The sequence below is a fragment of the Zootoca vivipara genome, chromosome 5 (genome assembly GCF_963506605.1).
Source record: "Zootoca vivipara chromosome 5, rZooViv1.1, whole genome shotgun sequence".
NCBI lineage: Eukaryota > Metazoa > Chordata > Lepidosauria > Squamata > Lacertidae > Zootoca > Zootoca vivipara.
Window position 1 is genome coordinate 59,605,833 of NC_083280.1, and position 17,661 is coordinate 59,623,493.

The 17,661-nt window shown below is 41.6% G+C and overlaps 1 protein-coding gene across 3 annotated transcripts in view; it reads left to right on the forward strand.

Moving 5' to 3' along the window:
* The window catches only part of MGMT (O-6-methylguanine-DNA methyltransferase), a 62,881-nt gene that overhangs the window by 28,016 nt on the left and 17,204 nt on the right, over window positions 1-17,661 (forward strand). For all 3 annotated transcript variants that reach the window (XR_009557611.1, XR_009557612.1, XM_035137287.2), the window contains exon 3: window positions 6,444-6,583. Coding sequence is in view for 1 of the 3 variants with exons in the window: in XM_035137287.2 (XP_034993178.1) it covers window positions 6,444-6,583 (140 nt within the window). In the remaining 2 variants the exon portion in view is untranslated. The remainder of the gene's footprint in view (window positions 1-6,443; window positions 6,584-17,661) is intronic.

Sequence of the window (17,661 nt, forward strand, 5' to 3'; positions counted from 1 at the left end):
ATCAGAGTACAGTAGTACACAAAGCCAGGCAAGCTCTATTACACAAAGTACAACAGTTAGCCCAGATGTTGTGGTCTTGGAGTTTACATTTATATTTTCATACTGGATATTGCAGACTGATCAGATTTGTCTCTTCTAGGTTTTATCAGGTTGTGGGATAAAGTCTAGCTGTTATCCCTATCTGAATTATATCTTTATGTGAGACACATGGGTTCCTTGTTGGACAGAGAGCAGAAATAAAGCAAAAGTTGGTAATCCCTATATTAGCAACGATAGAGATTAATTTTGGGTGGTTTACTAGGTAAAAGGGTCTGTTGGTGTCAAATCCAACTTAATAGTTGGACTGAATGTAACCACCAAAATGCAAGTCCATCTTCAGGCGGTAGAAAACCACCTTCCTCTGAGTATAGCAGGAATGGGGTTCCTTTGGTTCACAGGTCAATCTTGGCACACCTGGGGCTCCATGTTGGCACATGGGGCCATTTCCCCCAAGTTATGTCTACCCACTCATCAGCTAACATCGTTTGTATTGTCACCTGATGGGTTGAAAGATGAAGTCCTGCTGTGTTGACAGAGAGTGGGCACGCAGCCAAATAAGTAGAAGGTAATCCCTGTTTAGCAGCTGGTGAAGGAAGGGTTAAATTCTGCTTAGTTCAGCGGAATGCCAATGCAAGCGCCTTCTTGGTTAAGGTAGGGATTTGCATGGCCCCCCCTGTTGAAAGGGAGGTGCTTTTAGTGTGGTGTCAGGTGATGGATAAGTGTATGGCCCCCTCCACTTGTCCAGTTGGGCCTGTGTGGCCAATCTCAATAAGGATCTAGCTCATGAAGCAAAAAAGAAAAAGAAAGAAAAAGTTTCTCAGCCTGGATTATAGTTTCCACTCATGAAAACTATAAAATCTTGGTGTGACTAACCTAACAAAAAGATCTGGAGAACTCTTGAAGACCATTTTGTGACATTTTGCTTGATCCTAATAAAAGTATTACCCAGTTGTGGATACTGAAGGGAAATTTCTGCCCCATGATAAGAGGGCTAAATTTGAACACCATCAGAAACTCGGATATCCTCTCTTCGAAAAACAGTCCACTTGCATGTTTGCTGGGTCTCTGGGCATTTGTTGCATCAGTCATTTTCGCTGATACATTGTTGATGAAAGCAGCAGACCAAAGTTCAGCGTGAACTCAGATTTCCTCACCATACATATCTTTTGAGAGGCAAAATATCTATTGTGTCCTTTTAAATAAGGAATGGACTTTTGCCTCTCCGCAGCATCCCCTGTCAGGTAGATTTATCTACAATGTTGGAAGCAGCAGGAACGCAGTCAGAGCTGGAGCGAAGGCGGCAACTAAACTTGCCAAAGGGAAACAGAATGAAAGAAAATAATGCAAGATGAAAAGGGGGTAAGGAAGCCTTGATATCTATCTCCTCTGCAACTAACTCTATATATATGATGGGAAAACCATGCTTCAACTAATGAAGTTGATGCTTAATAAATTGTCATTTTTTAAAACATTTTCGTAATCCAGTTGCTCCTCTGTAATCTGTTTGCCTATCCAAAAGCATCAGTTTGCAGCACAGTCCATACATTTGCAAAAATGACCTGGAAGAAGTTGCTCTCATGAGAAAACTACAGGTGCTTTATAATCCTTAACATTGCTCCAAATACCGTATTTTTCCGTCTATAAGACACCCCCATGTATAAGACACCCCCTGGTTTGGGGGATTCAGATTTAAGAAAATTGGAGGGGATGGCCCCGTGTATAAGATGCCCCCTCATTTTTGACAATTTTTTTTGGGGGGGGGGGACCAAAAAAAATGGAAAAATACGGTAATTAGGAAAGCAAGTGCCCATGGATATAACAACAATTATTGAAGAAGGGTGCTGCCTAGGTACAGCTACACTGAATCTCTGTGTCAGAACAATCTTACTTTGTAATACATGAAAGCCAGTTAGGAGCATTTTGAAGACCTTCTGGTGCATATCTTCAATGCATTAACAGTGGATTTGTTTATGTTAACAGCAGTCATTGAAACATGCATTCCATTGGACACTCATCTAACCTACTGCTCAGCAAGTAGAACCCTTTTCTGCCCTTAGGGGTGAACTGCTTTTCTGCATCCCAGTTTTATAAAGCTGTCCTACCCAGACCTTGCAGGGAAAGTAAAATCTAGACTTAACCATACATTTCCCATCTTTGCAACGCTTGGCAGATGAGGGGGGAAAGACATAACAAGGAGAGCTTGAATCACTCATAGGTTAGTATGAGTTCAGTGGAATGTCCTTACTTTCTTCATTACCTAGGACTATAAACAGAGAATGTGGATATCAGTGCATATATTCCTATATATTTAGCCATGGCCAAATTTGCATCCATATTGAACATTTGGGAAGGTCAGCCACCTCATTTTGAGTAGATTATATTTTCAGGCACTAGCAGAGAATTTAGTAATAAAATATTTGGCACAGTCACAGAGCTGCTTGCCTTAAACTAATTATTGTGTTTGCTGCCTACAGGATAAAATTAAAATTTCAGATACATTTACACACACACACACACACACACACACACACAGAGAGAGAGAGAGAGAGAGAGAGAGAGAGAGAGAGAGAGAGAGAGAGAGAGAGAGAATAATTTTATAAACATGTACAAGCATCATTTAAAAATGTATCTGAAATGTTAATTTCATCCTGTAGGCAGCAAACACAATAGTTAGTTTAAGGCAAGCAGCTCTGAGACCGTGACACCCTCCCACACATCTCTGTTAGCGCCTGAATATGTGCAAGTGGTGTGTGCACGGGGCATGTATGAGCATATGCGTGTGAGATGGCACCTCCCACTACCTTGCTAGGTATGCATTTTTCAGTCTACTCTGGATCAATATGAGAAGTACCAAATAAAACACCTCCCCAGCCCTGTCCACTTTTTTTCCTGGTCATGCTCCACCACTGGCATGTACCCTCCTGAGGTGAGGGTTGGGCCTAAGTGAATGCAGGCTTGGGGCTTTTTAAAAAAGCTTCCCCAACCCTGTTTTACATTTACTTACACTGAATATCCACTGGTCATTTTGCAGTTTCTGTGAAGAGAGCCACCTGCATTTTTACTAACCTAAATAGTTTGGTTTCATCCATAAACTTGTCTGTCTCATTGCTCACCCCTGATTCCAGATTAATTAGTCACAGTACAGAAGTTTGGGGAGTGGGGCTTGCTTACTTCGTTGCAAGAACTGTTCCTTTGCTCTTGCCCTGTGCCTGCTGTCTTTTAATGTTGCGCTCCTAACATTTTCAGGCAAACTGCTTTTATAACATCAGCCTGCTTTTGATTCCAGTTGGCTTCTGCTGTGGTGGTGCAGTGCTTTTGCGCTGCGCAGAAAATATCTTCAGGACCTGCCCCAAGGAGTCATTAACCCAGGCATCCCCAAACTTCGGCCCTCCAGATGTTTTGGACTACAATTCCCATCATCCCTGACCACTGGTCCTGTTAGCTAGGGATCATGGGAGTTGTAGGCCAAAACATCTGGAGGGCCGCAGTTTGGGGATGCCTGCATTAATCTGACAGGGAGACTGCGGGGGGGGGGCAGTTGCCATCAGCTGAGCCTGCTGTAGGTGGCTGCAAGACTACCTTTCCCAGTATGCATCACATGAAAGGATGGAAAGCTTAAGTCAAGAGCAAACTGATAAGAGCCCCCCCCCCCGTTTCCAAAATTAATTATCAAAATTCACCTTGTAGAATCAAAAGACAGGCAGGGCAGCACATGGGAGCAGAGCCCAACCCACAGAAGAATAATGAAATGGAATGGGGGAAATCCACTCTTCCCTTGTTGCAATTGGATTTCAAAATAGGCCTTTCTAAAGAAATGACAGTAAACAAAATCTGTTTGCCTAAGGAAACTCTCCTAGCAATCAGCTAGTAACACAACTCCATGTGCTAATGAACCCAAAGCTGTTAATATGGTTTCTTCAGTTAAATTGATTCATGAATTTTGAAGAGAACATTATCTAATGAATTTTCTTTGAATAGAAAGCAATTAAAAGGACAAATCAGTCTGATTAACCCCAAAGTCACCCTAGTGCCACAAATGGTGTACAGTTTGAAATTATATCATAAAAAACTGGAGCAGATTTGCTATCTCTTCGCCCTCTACTAATCCATGTAAATTAATGAACAACAAAGTTAATTTCTTTGATGACCCTTTTCTAGTATCACCTGGATTATGCTGATGTTTAATTTGCTTAATGTTATAATAAAAGCTAAACAGATTTTTTTTCAATGAAGTGATTATCATTCTGTTCAGTTAAGAAGTGATTTTTTAAATATTATTTAAAACAAACATAAAAGTAGGTGGGTTTCAGAACAAAGAGATAATACTTTTTCCGGACTGCATATTGTGTGAGTGACTTTTTTGTTATATTGACAGAATAGAAAAGTAATTTACCTTCTTGAAAAATCTTAAGTTTGTTAGCCTCAAAAGCACTCCTTGCCATTCATTTCAACTTGAGCTTCCTCACTGCCATTGTCTTTCAAGTAGAAGATTTTTTTTGGGGGGGGGTGATCTATAGTAAGCTGAACTCTCTAGTCTGCATGTTTGAAGATTCAGTCTGCCTTCTTAGCTGTCTACTTGGATGCAAGGTAGAGGAAGAAACATGGGGAAATGTAGTTCAGAGCAGATGTGAAATTCCCCCATTTTCTCGCCATAGTGAGGTGAATGAGGATGTTATGTTTCTACCTAGGAGTAGGCATAGTGCAGGCATCCCCAAACTTCAGCCCTCCAGATGTTTTGGACTACAATTCCCATCTTCCCCAACCACTGGTCCTGTTAGCTAGGGAGTTGTAGGCCAAAACATCTGGAGGGCCGCAGTTTGGGGATGCCTGGCATAGTGCATCAAACTCTCCTTTTTTGTTTCAACTGCTGAGAAGGAAAAGTGGTGGACTAATGCTCTCTTTTCCAAAGACACTTTCTGGGCCCATGTGGACATAGTCAGTAACATGAATTTTTCCAACACACCAGCTTGGCGGAACCCTTTTGGTTATAGGCCTTAAAACATTTCAGCAGCTGATTGTGATGATTCTACAAGAAAAGCAGCTCCTAAGGTATTCTTGTACAGTTCAAAAACCAAGGCGCGGCTTCCGATTGGCTGCAGGAGCTTCCTGCACTCAATCGGAAGCTGCATGGGACATTCGGCTTCCGAAAAACGTTCTCAAACTGGAACACTCACTTCCGGGTTTGCGGCGTTTGGGAGCCAAGCCATTCGACTACCAAGGTAGCACTGTAATGTTTAAAGTAGGTCTATGTGCTTTAGACTTGGGCAGCGCAGGTGCATCACAGTTTCAGATTGGAGAAAACTCAGCAAAGCGCCATCTGCTGCAACTGTGCCTGTAGTTGGATCATGCCTGGTCAGTTACAGGCAATTTTTAATCACCATAGATCATGGGTAGGCAAACTAAGGCCCGGGGGCCGGATCTGGCCCAATCTCCTTCTCAATCCGGCCCGCGGATGGTCCGGGAATCAGCATGTTTTTACATGAGTAGAATGTATCCTTTTAATTAAAATGCCTCTGGGTTATTTGTGGGGCATAGGAATTCGTTCATGTTTTTCCCCAGAAAATATAGACCGGCCCCCCACAAGGTCTGAGGGATAGTGGACCGGCCCCCTGCTTAAAAGGTTTGCCATAGATGAATGTCTCATTACGAGCCAGCAGCTACGTTAGCAGGTTGCCAGGTTCTTTTGCTTCCCTCCATGCCTTATTAAGAACAATATGAAAATCAAGCGTAACTAGACAGAAAATTAATCAGTCTTTCATTTCTAACATGAGGTTTTTTTCTTCTTCCCCCATTTAAATGTGCAGCAAATTTTCAGAGACACAGGCACTTTCTGATATCTAGAATGCTAAATGGTAGCTAGAGGGTCTTTGCTGGGGGGAAAATAAAAAAATAAAAACAGTCAGCTAGGGTAATACAGTCTGCTGGCTGTAGGGCTTCCTTTACAGTGTGACCCAGCTGAAGTTTGAAATTAGGAAATACAAGCTTTATAAAAATAAGTACCGCCAGTTATTCCCTTCCTCCCCCTCTCTTCTTTTTTTTTTAATTTGACTGTATGCTAATTTATACTCTGCCAATTTAATGGGAAAGCACATTGTATGTGTTAACAGGATAATTGTACTGGAAGCAAATTAAAAATATAGGAAAATCAAAGCACTGAATGCCTTTTTAATAGTGATCAATTACTTGGAGCACAGTCTCTAATAATCATGAATTTAAATATAGAACACAATAATAGAACTGATTGGTGTGCTAATTCGAAAGAGAAAATGTTGCTCTTCATACCCTAGTTTAAATGTCAGTCTTCCTGACTATTTTTATCTTGGGTAGATTTTTTTAAAAAAAGAAGAAGCCTTGCTTCTGAACATTGTGTTGCTTCTTCCTTTTCTTTTATTTTTCCTTTTCAGCTTCATTCACCAGAGAAGTGTTGTGGACCCTGTTGAGAGATGTGAAATTTGGAGAGGCAGTTTCTTACAAGCAATTAGCGGCCCTGGCAGGCAACAGCAAGGCAGCCAGAGCTGTGGGAGGAGCAATGAGAAGCAACCCTGTAAGTTCATGTCAACTTTTAAAATAAAGTTGATGGAAGATGGTGGTTTTAGATAGAAAGCTTTGTGGGCTAAATGTCGTTAGATTAAATATATCTGCTGTGAAAACTACTCTACCATGAGTAATAAGGTCAGTAAGTGTTTTTAATCAGCATTAATGCATAAACCAGTTTAATATGATTTATTTCTCCCATCATTTATTTGAAATAGGAGCGCTGCATTTATTTTAATGCACCCACCTATACAAATTTAGTTCATTTTCCTTTCTTCAATGAAATAGAAGGCTTATGCTTTTTAGATAGGTACTAGTCCCACTCAGAGATGAGATCTTCTTTTAGATTCTTAATAGCATTAGGGTGGTGTGGAGGTAACACATTTTGTTTCATTACCTGCAAACAGTTCTGGTTACATGAGCTCAGGTGGTGTGAAAGGGAAAAAATACCCTCTGCACTCATATAGGAACAAGTTTGACTTGGATCCTCAATGTGTCAGGTTCTGGGTTTTGGGAGAGAGGCACATTCCAGCCTCCTCCGCACAGCGAGTCACATTGTCTCCGTATTCCTGTGGCATAGCTCCATTAAAGACTCTCACCAATTTAGGCAATGTAGAACACAGCCTTTTAGTTGTAGAAAGCTAGGGATATAATTATACATTAGTTTAGTCATTTTTGCCCCATTAGTGACGTGTGTCTGACAATTGCCTCAGATATTTTTTAATTTCATATTATTACCAAGGCATGAGAATTGGCTGACATTTATTATTGTGACCTATGTTGTAAGCGTGAAGCTATCTAGGTGCTGGCACAAAGTTTTAGAATGACCTTACTGATTTGCTTTCATTATCAAAGGACAGGGAAGGGGGGGGGGCTTCTGGCCTTCTAATGCTTTGCTTTGGTTTGCATTTGAAAGTGTCTCCCCTTTATGGAAAAAAAGAAGCCCCCAAACAGTAGCAGCATCCACATCATATATTTCCTCTGCAGCATTTAATTGCATTTTGATGCAACAACTGATCCAAAGCCCTGCAGCCTTTTGAACTTAGTGTACTAGCACCAGAGCTAATGGTTCAGCGGTATCAATCAATCATTCATCTCTATGTTGCCCAAAGAAAGGCAGAAGCAGCCAGGGCTAAATCTGAACCCGAATTTTCCATGCCAGCGCTCAGTCCTAGAACCTGAAAAGTAATATTTTTTAAATGCTTTTTGAATCTTGATACCCCACATTCAAACACTGAAGTTTGGGGTGCATGGGTACTGGTCATGTGGGGCAACTTGGCAGACCTGAGTCCTGGAACGGCTAGTAGCAACTGATTCTGAGTGAGAATGGGAAGGTTTGTGTGGTATATTGTTCCTGCCATTTACCTTCAAGACTCATTTGCACTCAATACTCAATATTACTGCTAGTTCTGTATCATGAGTCTCTTCCACCATTACACAGCTTGGGCATAGATTGAAAGAAGCTGAAGCTACATATAGAGAGAGTTTGAAGCTAATTAATTCATCTCCACCTTACCGTGTTTCTCATATTATAAGTCATGTCTTATAATCTTTTTTTCTCAAGAAAATAAGCCTATGGCTTATTTTCAGGGGGTGTCTTATTATTTTTTTAAAAAAATTACAGTATGGTACCTCCCCTGTCCGGCGCCCGGAACTGGCTGCTGCTGCGCTGCTGGGCGCGTTGTCGGCGCTTCAGCAGGGCACGCTGCTGGGTCCCGCCGGGTCGGGGCTTCACGCGGCGCGCGCTGAGGCTCTTGCCGGATCCCGGCTCGGAGCAGCGCGCGCTGCGGCTCTTGCTGCGTCCCGCAGCGCCAGAGCCAAGCGCCAACCCAGCAGCGGGACCGGCGGGACCTGCAGCGCGCGCGACAGGAAGAGGAGGGACCAGCGAGTGGCAGCCACGGCGGCCAATGAAGGCTCGGCCGGGTGTTTTTTGTCGTTGTAGCTGCGTCCCGCTGCGTCCCTCCTCTTCCTGTCGCGGCTCGGCGCCCGGAACTGGCGGCTGCTGCGCGCGTTGTCGGCGCTTCAGCAGGGCACGCTGCTGGGTCCCGCCGGGTCGGGGCTCCACGCGGGGCGCGCTGAGGCTCTTGCCGGGTCTCGCCACCGGGTCGGGGCTCGGAGCAGCGCGCGCTGCGGCTCTTGCTGCGTCCCGCCGCCGGGTCAGCGCTTGGCGCGGTGCATGCTGCTGGACATTTTTGAGGGGCAGCAGCAGCCGATTCCGGGCGCTTACAGGCATCTTCCTCTTCCATGGTGCCATCCAGACCTGCTCCCACCACTACGGCTTATTTTTGGGGTATGTCTTATATTTCTTCAACTCAGGAAAATCCTGCCATGGCTTATTTTGTAGGGATGACTTAAAATATGAGAAACACGGTAGCATATAGCACTTGCTATAGTCCAGGCATCCCCAAACTGCGGCCCTCCAGATGTTTTGGCCTACAACTCCCATGATCCCTAGCTAACAGGATCAGTGGTCACGGATGATGGGAATTGTAGTCCAAAACATCTGGAGGGCTGAAGTTTGGGGGTGCCTGCTGTAGTCCATAAAATTTCCTTCATGCATAACATGAAGCGTCTCAGTTCTGGGGTAGGCTTTGAGGACCTGTGCCTTGTGTTGGGCCAGCAGGAGCTGTTGGTGTTGTACCATCCACTTTGTTGCCTGAGGTGGGCCTAGCTGGCTGAGGTGGGTTCAAGTGTGGTGTTGGAGAACCTCAGGGTGCTAGTTCTGGGAGGCTTCAATATCCACGCCAAGCCTACCTTGACTATACCAGCTCAGGATTTCATGGCAACCATGGGGTTGTCACAAGTTTTCATCATAGGGTAGGACACAGCCTTGATAAAGGGTGTGAGTGGAGTTGTCTGAATAGGAGAGGGATTAATTTTCTCCATTATCATAGTCAGGTCATTGTCTGGTGAAATGTTGGTTTTTCAACTCAATTCCCCATCTATGAGGGCATGGGGCCCATTAGGATGACCCACCCCTGGAAAGGTATGGGATCCCAGGGATTTCTGAATGCTACAGAGGTGGCAGATAAGGCTTAGCCTACTTTTCTGCCTACATTACATCCTTGAGTAGTGGGCCAGCTAGCTGAGAGGGGCTGGCCAGGTAGGTCCAGGGAGTGGTTAACTCATCTTGGTGTGTGGGTGAGTGAGGTGCCTGGATCATTGAAGGGGGGGTGGTAGGGTGGGCAACTTGTAAAGAAGCTCTTCCTGGACCATGAAGAACTTGACAACTACTTCCTGGTCATTAATATCCCTTTTATGGGTCAGGTACTTGAGAGGGTGGTGGCAGTCCAGTTGCAGACTCTCTTGGAGGAAATTGATTATCTCAGCCCATTTCATTCTGGGTTCGGGCCCAGTTTGGGGATGGAATTGGCCTTGGTTGCCCTGGTAGATGAGCTTATTCAGGAGCAGAACAATGCAAGAATATTGCAGGATAATGACCCAAAGACAAGCATTTTCTGCTGTTGCCCCTGATTTGTGGCATGACCTTTCCTCTGCCATATGTGAAGAGGAACCAACAGTTGCTTCAGATATTTTGCAAATACTTCTCTTTTTGTCCATGTTTTTCCTGACCTAGAACATCAGACTCCTTTCTATGTCTATGAATCTTTGTTTTATGTGCTTTTATGCTGTTGTCTCATTGGTTTTAGGTTGTATTTTGTTTCACTGGATATTGTTCTTGTATTGTACATAGTGCATTCCACTTAGAGATTTTTTTAAAAAATGCTAAGCATTTTATACATGCTCTTAAATAAATATCAAATTTAACTGTAAAAGTTTTGCAAGTACTGCACTTAACATTAAAACAAAATATATAAAATTATTTCCATCAGTCTAGATTTCAGTGCATACATGAAACTCTTCTTTAATCAAGAAAACAGCTCTATGAATGGATGCCTTTGCATGCCTAGAGCTGTCCTCTGAATTGACATGAATGTGGACGATATAGGCACTCTATAGGAACTGGAGCCTATGGACCCACAAGAGATTGATTAATTAGTATAATACTCTTTGCAGAAAGACTGCATATTATTGGGCTATTGCAAAGCATTTCATTGCATTCACAAAACACAATGCAACCAGTATATATAAAATCAGTGCTTTTTTCTGGGGGGACATGGGGGGACACATACCCCTAAACATTTTGTGAATCTAGGTTTGGCCTCATTGAAGGGCAGTATTTCAATATGAGTAGGAAAATGAGAGTACCCCTAAACATTTTTTAGAAAAAAAGCACTGTGTAATATGACCATATTTACAATTTGTACAGACATCAATCCGAATTGTCTTTGCTAAAATAGGAAAACATGATCTTGTGAGGATCTGGAATTGGAGTGTTACTAGAAATCAGACTTTTTAAAAAGGCTATGAGAGTCGATATGTCTAATATCCCTGATTTGTTTCCCTAAGAAAAAGTGTTATTTCACAGTGCAGATCTTGCCCACTTAATTTCTGGAGTGTGCATTCTACAGGTCTCCTTTTGTAGTTAGGTTGATCACATAATTCATACACTGACCTTCAACTTTATGAGAAGGTGGAAAAGGTGCCGGCAGCAGCTGAGAGATGCAACCTCTTTGCTTTAAATTATGCCAAGGACTTGGTGGAGATGGCTCACCTTTTTGTGAAGAAAACTTCAAATAGTTTACTGCAGTTTAGATTGATTGTGATGGCTGCAGTCCTTAAAAGGAACCCATAAAGTTCAATTAAAAATCTCATTAGAATAGGATAGGAAGATCAAAAAGAAATCATACAGACCCCTGGGAATTGGAGAATGTTAGGCTGATTAGTCCAAGACTATCATAAATGATTCTTCTATGACTTAAATATCGTATGTTCAGTAGAACTGCTAGTACAAGCTGCAGATTTTTGTTGTTGCCAATTTTATATGCTTATGTTATCATTCAAGCTAAAACCTGACACTAACATCGATCTAGCATAAGTGAAGTGTGTTATTCAGTCAAAATGTTTAAAACATTCAAGACTGAATGGAGTAATTGTGCATTTAAGAGAAGATTGTGAAGCATTGATTTGGAATGTGGTACTCACATAAACCTAGTTGTGCATTAATTCCTTAGGTGGCTAGCAATAAAACTGGAACACATGCTGGTTCATATTACAGTATTTGTTTCTATCACAGAACAGGGGGGAGAAAAAGCAATAGGACATGAACAAACCGAAAGATTATTTTTTGCTAAGTGTGATTTCTGTTGTGTGTTATAACTTGATATTTCAGCTGTTTCCATTATGGCCTCCCTGATCTATTTTTGACAGTTTGGCAGCTTTCTGTAACTATTCAGTCTATCAACCAGTATAATAGGATGGTCAGTTTTCCGCTGTATCAAATTGAAAACCCCTAACAAGCAGAGCATCACAGTTGTGCAACATTCTGTTCCATCCTCAGACTGAAATTGCTAAATGCAGTTCAAAAGCAATCAATACATTGTGCAGGGAGTTTTTCCCCCTCACCTTTTTCTAAACAAACACATTATTGAGGAGTTAGTTTATTCACAGATTGCCACGAGCGTTAATGACCACCCTGAGTCTTGTTCTGCCAGTCACCTAGCTGGCTGTTGATAAAGATTTAGCATCATGTTCTAAGTGTCAAGCCTGTCAGTAGTGCTGAACCATTTGACCAGAAGAAAAAACGCAGAGGGAGCTATTGATTACAGCTTCTCAGTGTCACTTGTTCACCAGGATTTAGGTATTGATGAGGCTGCGAGTGAAAACAAGCTCTTTCCCTTGTGGGCCTCTACCCAGAAGAACAAAAGCAAAGTTGGAGAAAATATTCAGCTGGTACCAGAATCAGAGGGATTCCATTATTGATTGAAAGGCCCCTTCATGTTATTTTTTTGTTGGAGACAAATCTATGGGTTTGGAAGTTTTATAGCATTTGAGAAAGAGGCACTGTAAGTGATGGATTCATGTATTGGATGAATTAGATTTCCCAGCATGAAAATTTCAATGGGGCTGTAGTAATATGAGCTGCTGAGTTATTGATAAAAATTGCATTAAATGCAACTGAAGCTGTAAAGAAAAAGCCTTTGGCAGTATTTTTCCCTCCAAAATATCCTCAGGGTGTTAAAAAAATTTTTTTAGTGCATTTAATTATTATTTTTAGTTGGCTAAATGTTGTCACCACAATTAAACCAAAAGGAGGCATTGATCCACCTTGTTAAATGGTGCAGTACCTGTAGTGCATTTTTTCACTACTGCTGAGAATCATGCATTCATAGCATCGATGCCTAAATATTAAAGATGCATTGACTGCTTTATAACTAATATGATGTTTGTTTTTCAATGAGAACCAGAAAGTATTTTCCACACTTAGAGTTGTATCTAGCGGTATCGCTCAACTGAGAGTAAAGTTACATCAGCGGACTGATGAGGGGAACCATTTTCTTTTTTAAAAAAATATAGTCATACTTTAAACCATGGAATATTATTTTATTTAAAAAATCTAATACAGTTGCTTCCCTCCCTGTTCAAAAGGAGGGAACAATTTTCAGCAATTCTCCCTCCTACCTGCAGTCCCTCACACTTCGCCTACATCTGCTCCACATGTGTGTTTTGGGGATGTTTTCTGGAGCAGATTTAGTGGGGAGTGCTATGGGGGAATGGAGAATCACAGAAAATGGCTTCCCTCTCCATTGCACTGATGGAAGTCTTACCATCAGCTCAGTGGCACTGTAAATCTGTGACTCCTACACTGTAAATCTATGACTCCTACATTCTCCTAGGAGAATGAGAATGGAAAGTGCATTATTACTGGAAGTTCCTAATTTCCCACTATAAAGGGTAAAGGGACCCCTGACCATTAGGTCCAGTCGCGGCAACTCTAGGGTTGCGGCGCTCATCTCGCTTTACTGGCCGAGGGAGCCGGTGTACAGCTTCCGAATCATGTGGCCAGCATGACTAAGCCGCTTCTGGCGAACCAGAGCTGTGCACGGATTACCTTCCCTCCGGAGCGGTACCTATTTATCTACTTGCACTTTGACGTGCTTTCGAACTGCTAGGTTGGCAGGAGCAGGGACCAAGCAACGGGACCTCACCTGGTTGCGGGGATTCAAACTGCCGACCTTCTGATCAGCAAGCCCTAGGCTCAGTGGTTTAACCCACAGCGCCACCCGCGTCCCAATTTCCCGCTATACTATCAAAACATTTGAGTTGCATTATTTGCTATGCAGCAGGTGGGAGAGTTGACACATACACTCCAGCTCTAGTGATTTAATGGTACAGTACTTATTTTCTGATTGATGTGTTATTAAATGTGTGCTTAATTCTGTAGTTCATTTCCCAAAAGTATCCATTTAGCTGATAGAATATTAGCCTTCCTGGCTCAGGTAGGGCAGTTCCAGCTTTCCATGCAATCATCTCTTGCTCCAGTATATTTTAATGGTAACCCAGACCTTTGTGGTTGCAGTTACACTATTCGTTGCAGAATTTACACACCCATTGACCTACAGTTTGGTCCTTCTATTGCATTGTCTCATCACAGTAGTAAACATTGCCCTGAAATTCTGAGAACTTACCATTTGTAGTTTTCATTCTGGTACCAAAAATATCCTCCAAACTGGTTTATTTTTGCTGCTGTTGTGCTTTTTTGTCTTAAGCAACTGCAAATATTTCAAAATCTAGAAATGACATTTGAAATAACCAACATGTGAGGATACAGTGTTATTATTTTTAAAAGTTATTCTTATCTTAACTTCAAGCAATGTACAAAAACAAAACGGGGTGGGGGGTGGGTGGGACCAAACCCACAAAAAACCTCTGCAATAGTTTCTGGAAAAGGAAGAAATATAAGCAAGTCCCCCCCCCCCCAAATAAAAACGAACCCCGGGAAGCACACTTCTGTCATCACAGTCTTGGTTTGGTTTTGAGACATATTAACTATCCTGAGATACTTAAAAATAGGTTGTTTCAGTTCTACTTCTTTTCAGCCTTCCTATGAAAATGATTTACTGTTTTTATAGCCTTTTTGTCAGATGACCCATTCTGTGTTTCTGTTTCCTTAGTGCATTATGCTTTGATCTTATTATTGTTCTGGTTTTAATTGAAATTTTGCACACAGCATAGATACAGTTTTATATGAAATTACAGAACAGGATAGAAATGAAATAAATAATTCAATAAATAAATAAGAATGCACATTGGGATATAAAAAAAAATTTCCCCAGCACATTTGTTTTTGCTTTTTTTATGGGTTAAACCCATCTATCCCCCACAATAGTCTGCTTTCCAACAATAGAATGGTGCCAAAACCAGCTAGTTCTCACGCCCTGCCCATTCCCACACCCCTATAAATCCCGCATCAATAGTTTCCTGAGATTCAGGGTATACAGTGTTAGAAAAACCTTTTTTTTAAAAAAATGACCCCGCACACTCAATGTGTAGCAGCCCTGCCACACTTACCACCAATATCCATAAGGGCATATTCAATTCATATACAGATTGTTCAACCCAAGCCAAAATTAAAGCATCATAAAATTTGATGCCAATGTTGCTAGACTCCTGACTGCCACTTCAATATACCCTCCAACATATAAGTGCATTTGTTTTATGTTATATGCGAGAGCAGCTTGCTATAATGAAAAGGGGAGCAAGTGTCGAGGGTAAGTCAGTGGCGTGAGATTTGGAAGCTGACATCGCCTGTTAAAGATTTTTAGAAATATTTCAAAACAGAGCACCAAAGGAGCTTGTATGGTATCTAGTTTATTTATGCAGATGAAATGTTGTGTGAGGTCTATTGCAGCTAGTTTCCACTTAACAATTTTCTAGAGGTTTTTTTTTTTGTGCGCTTCCAACCAGCAGGTCTCAATCTTCCATTTTTTAATATTCCGTGCCAGATACCATCTTTAAAACAAGTGGTGCTACCATGTTTGTAAATGCTCAAAAATTGAATATACTCAGCTTGTGGAATGCAGATATATTTCAACATGAACTCCATCTTCTCTGTAAAAATGCTATAATTTGTGCACATTGGCTGAATGCTGAAAATGACTTTAACATTTTAGATGGTATGCAATTTGCAAAACAATATGCTGCAAGGTCAGGGTATGGTTTATATAAATTTGACCTTTACAAATGGTTTGTAGTAGCAAAAACAAAAACAAAAACCTCACGAGTCTGACCAAATCAGCCAATTTAAAATTTCACGAACTAAATCATCAGTTTAAAAGCCATTGATTGTGCAAGACATTAGGATGTTTGCAATATATGGAAGGAAAGAGAGTCTCGTGCCTGGGCAGTGGGCTTCCTGCCCCTGCACTACAGATCCTAAACATACGTTTGCACACACACAAAAGTCACAAGTCAGCTTGTATATAGCGCTTTTTAAAAAAATGTATTCAGCTTATGCTGACAGTTCAATATGAGGACAAGTTCCTTCCTTAAAAGTTTTGTGGCTCAAAACCTATGCTGTCTCCACACACCCAACTTTTACAATTTAACATAACTGCTATGCTAACATGCAAGTATGAGAAAAGCTAATTTTCCTGGCACTTGCTGAAATCCTAATACATGTTACTAATTAATTATATGTTGTTTCCTTTTGTCTTATTTTTGTTTGTTTATTTACTTCATGTATTTATTAACTGATGAATTGATTTATACAATTTATATCCTGCATCTTTTAAAATTTTAAATAGTTCAGCTGGAATATCATCACTTCCACTGGCCTTGTTATTAGCAGTGCTTTCTAAGGCCCATTAGACTTCACTTTCCAAGATGTCTGGCTCAAGGTCAGCAACCACACTACCTGGGGTGTACGAGACCTTATACATATCTTTCTGGTATAATTCCTCTGTATATTCTTGCCACCTCTTCTTGATGTCTTCTGCTTCTGTTAGGTCCTTACCACTTTTGTCCTTTATTATGGTAATCTTTGTACGATTTGTTCCTTTCATATCTCCAATTTTCTTGAAGAGATCTCTGGTTTTCCCCAATCTATTGTTTTCCTCTATTTCTATTTCATCTTTAAAAGATGATGTTGTTAAGGTGCTACACCCAATATGCCAGCAAGTTTGGAAAACTCAGCAATGGCCAGAGGATTGGAGAAGATCACTCTACATCCCAATCCCAAAGAAGGGCAGTGCCAAAGAATGCTCCAACTACCGCACAATTGCGCTCATTTCACACACTAGCAAGGTTATGCTTAAAATTCTACAAGGCAGGCTTAGGCAGTATGTGGACTGAGAACTCCCAGAAGTGCAAGCTGGATTTCGAAGGGGCAGAGGAACCAGAGACCAAATAGCAAACATGCGCTGGATTATGGAGAAAGCTAGAGAGTTCCAGAAAAACATCTACTTCTGCTTCATTGACTATGCAAAAGCCTTTGACTGTGTCGACCACAGCAAACTATGGCAAGTTCGTAAAGAAATGCACCTTGCCGACAAAGGTCCGTATAGTTAAAGCTATGGTTTTCCCAGTAGTGATGTATGGAAGTGTGAGCTGGACCATAAAGAAAGCTGATCACCGAAGGATTGATGCTTTTGAATTATGGTGCTGGAGGAGACTCTTGAGAGTCCCATGGACTGCAAGAAGATCAAACCTATCCATTCTGAAGGAAATCAGCCCCGAGTGCTCACTGGAAGGACAGATCCTGAAGCTGAGGCTACAATACTTTGGCCACGTCATGAGAAGAGAAGAATCCTTGGAAAAGACCCTGATGTTGGGAAAGATTGAGGGCACTAGGAGAAGGGGACGACAGAGGATGAAATGGTTGGACAGTGTTCTCGAAGCTACGAACATGAGTTTGACCAAACTGCAGGAGGCAGTGGAAGACAGGAGTGCCTGGCGTGCTATGGTACATGGGGTTACGAAGAGTCGAACACGACTAAACGACTAAACAACAACATCCTGCATCTTCACAATAAATTTAGATTCCCAGGGCAGCTAGCAATGTCATAAGAAACAATGGAAAAACTAATAATAATAATAATAATAATAATAATAATAATAATAATAATAAAAGCTACAATAACAAAATGGCACACAGGTATACATTCAGATGGACTGTAGAATCTAAACTGCTCTAAGCTAAAAATTCTAACACCAGGCATTCTTAAATGCCTGGGGAAACTAAAATCT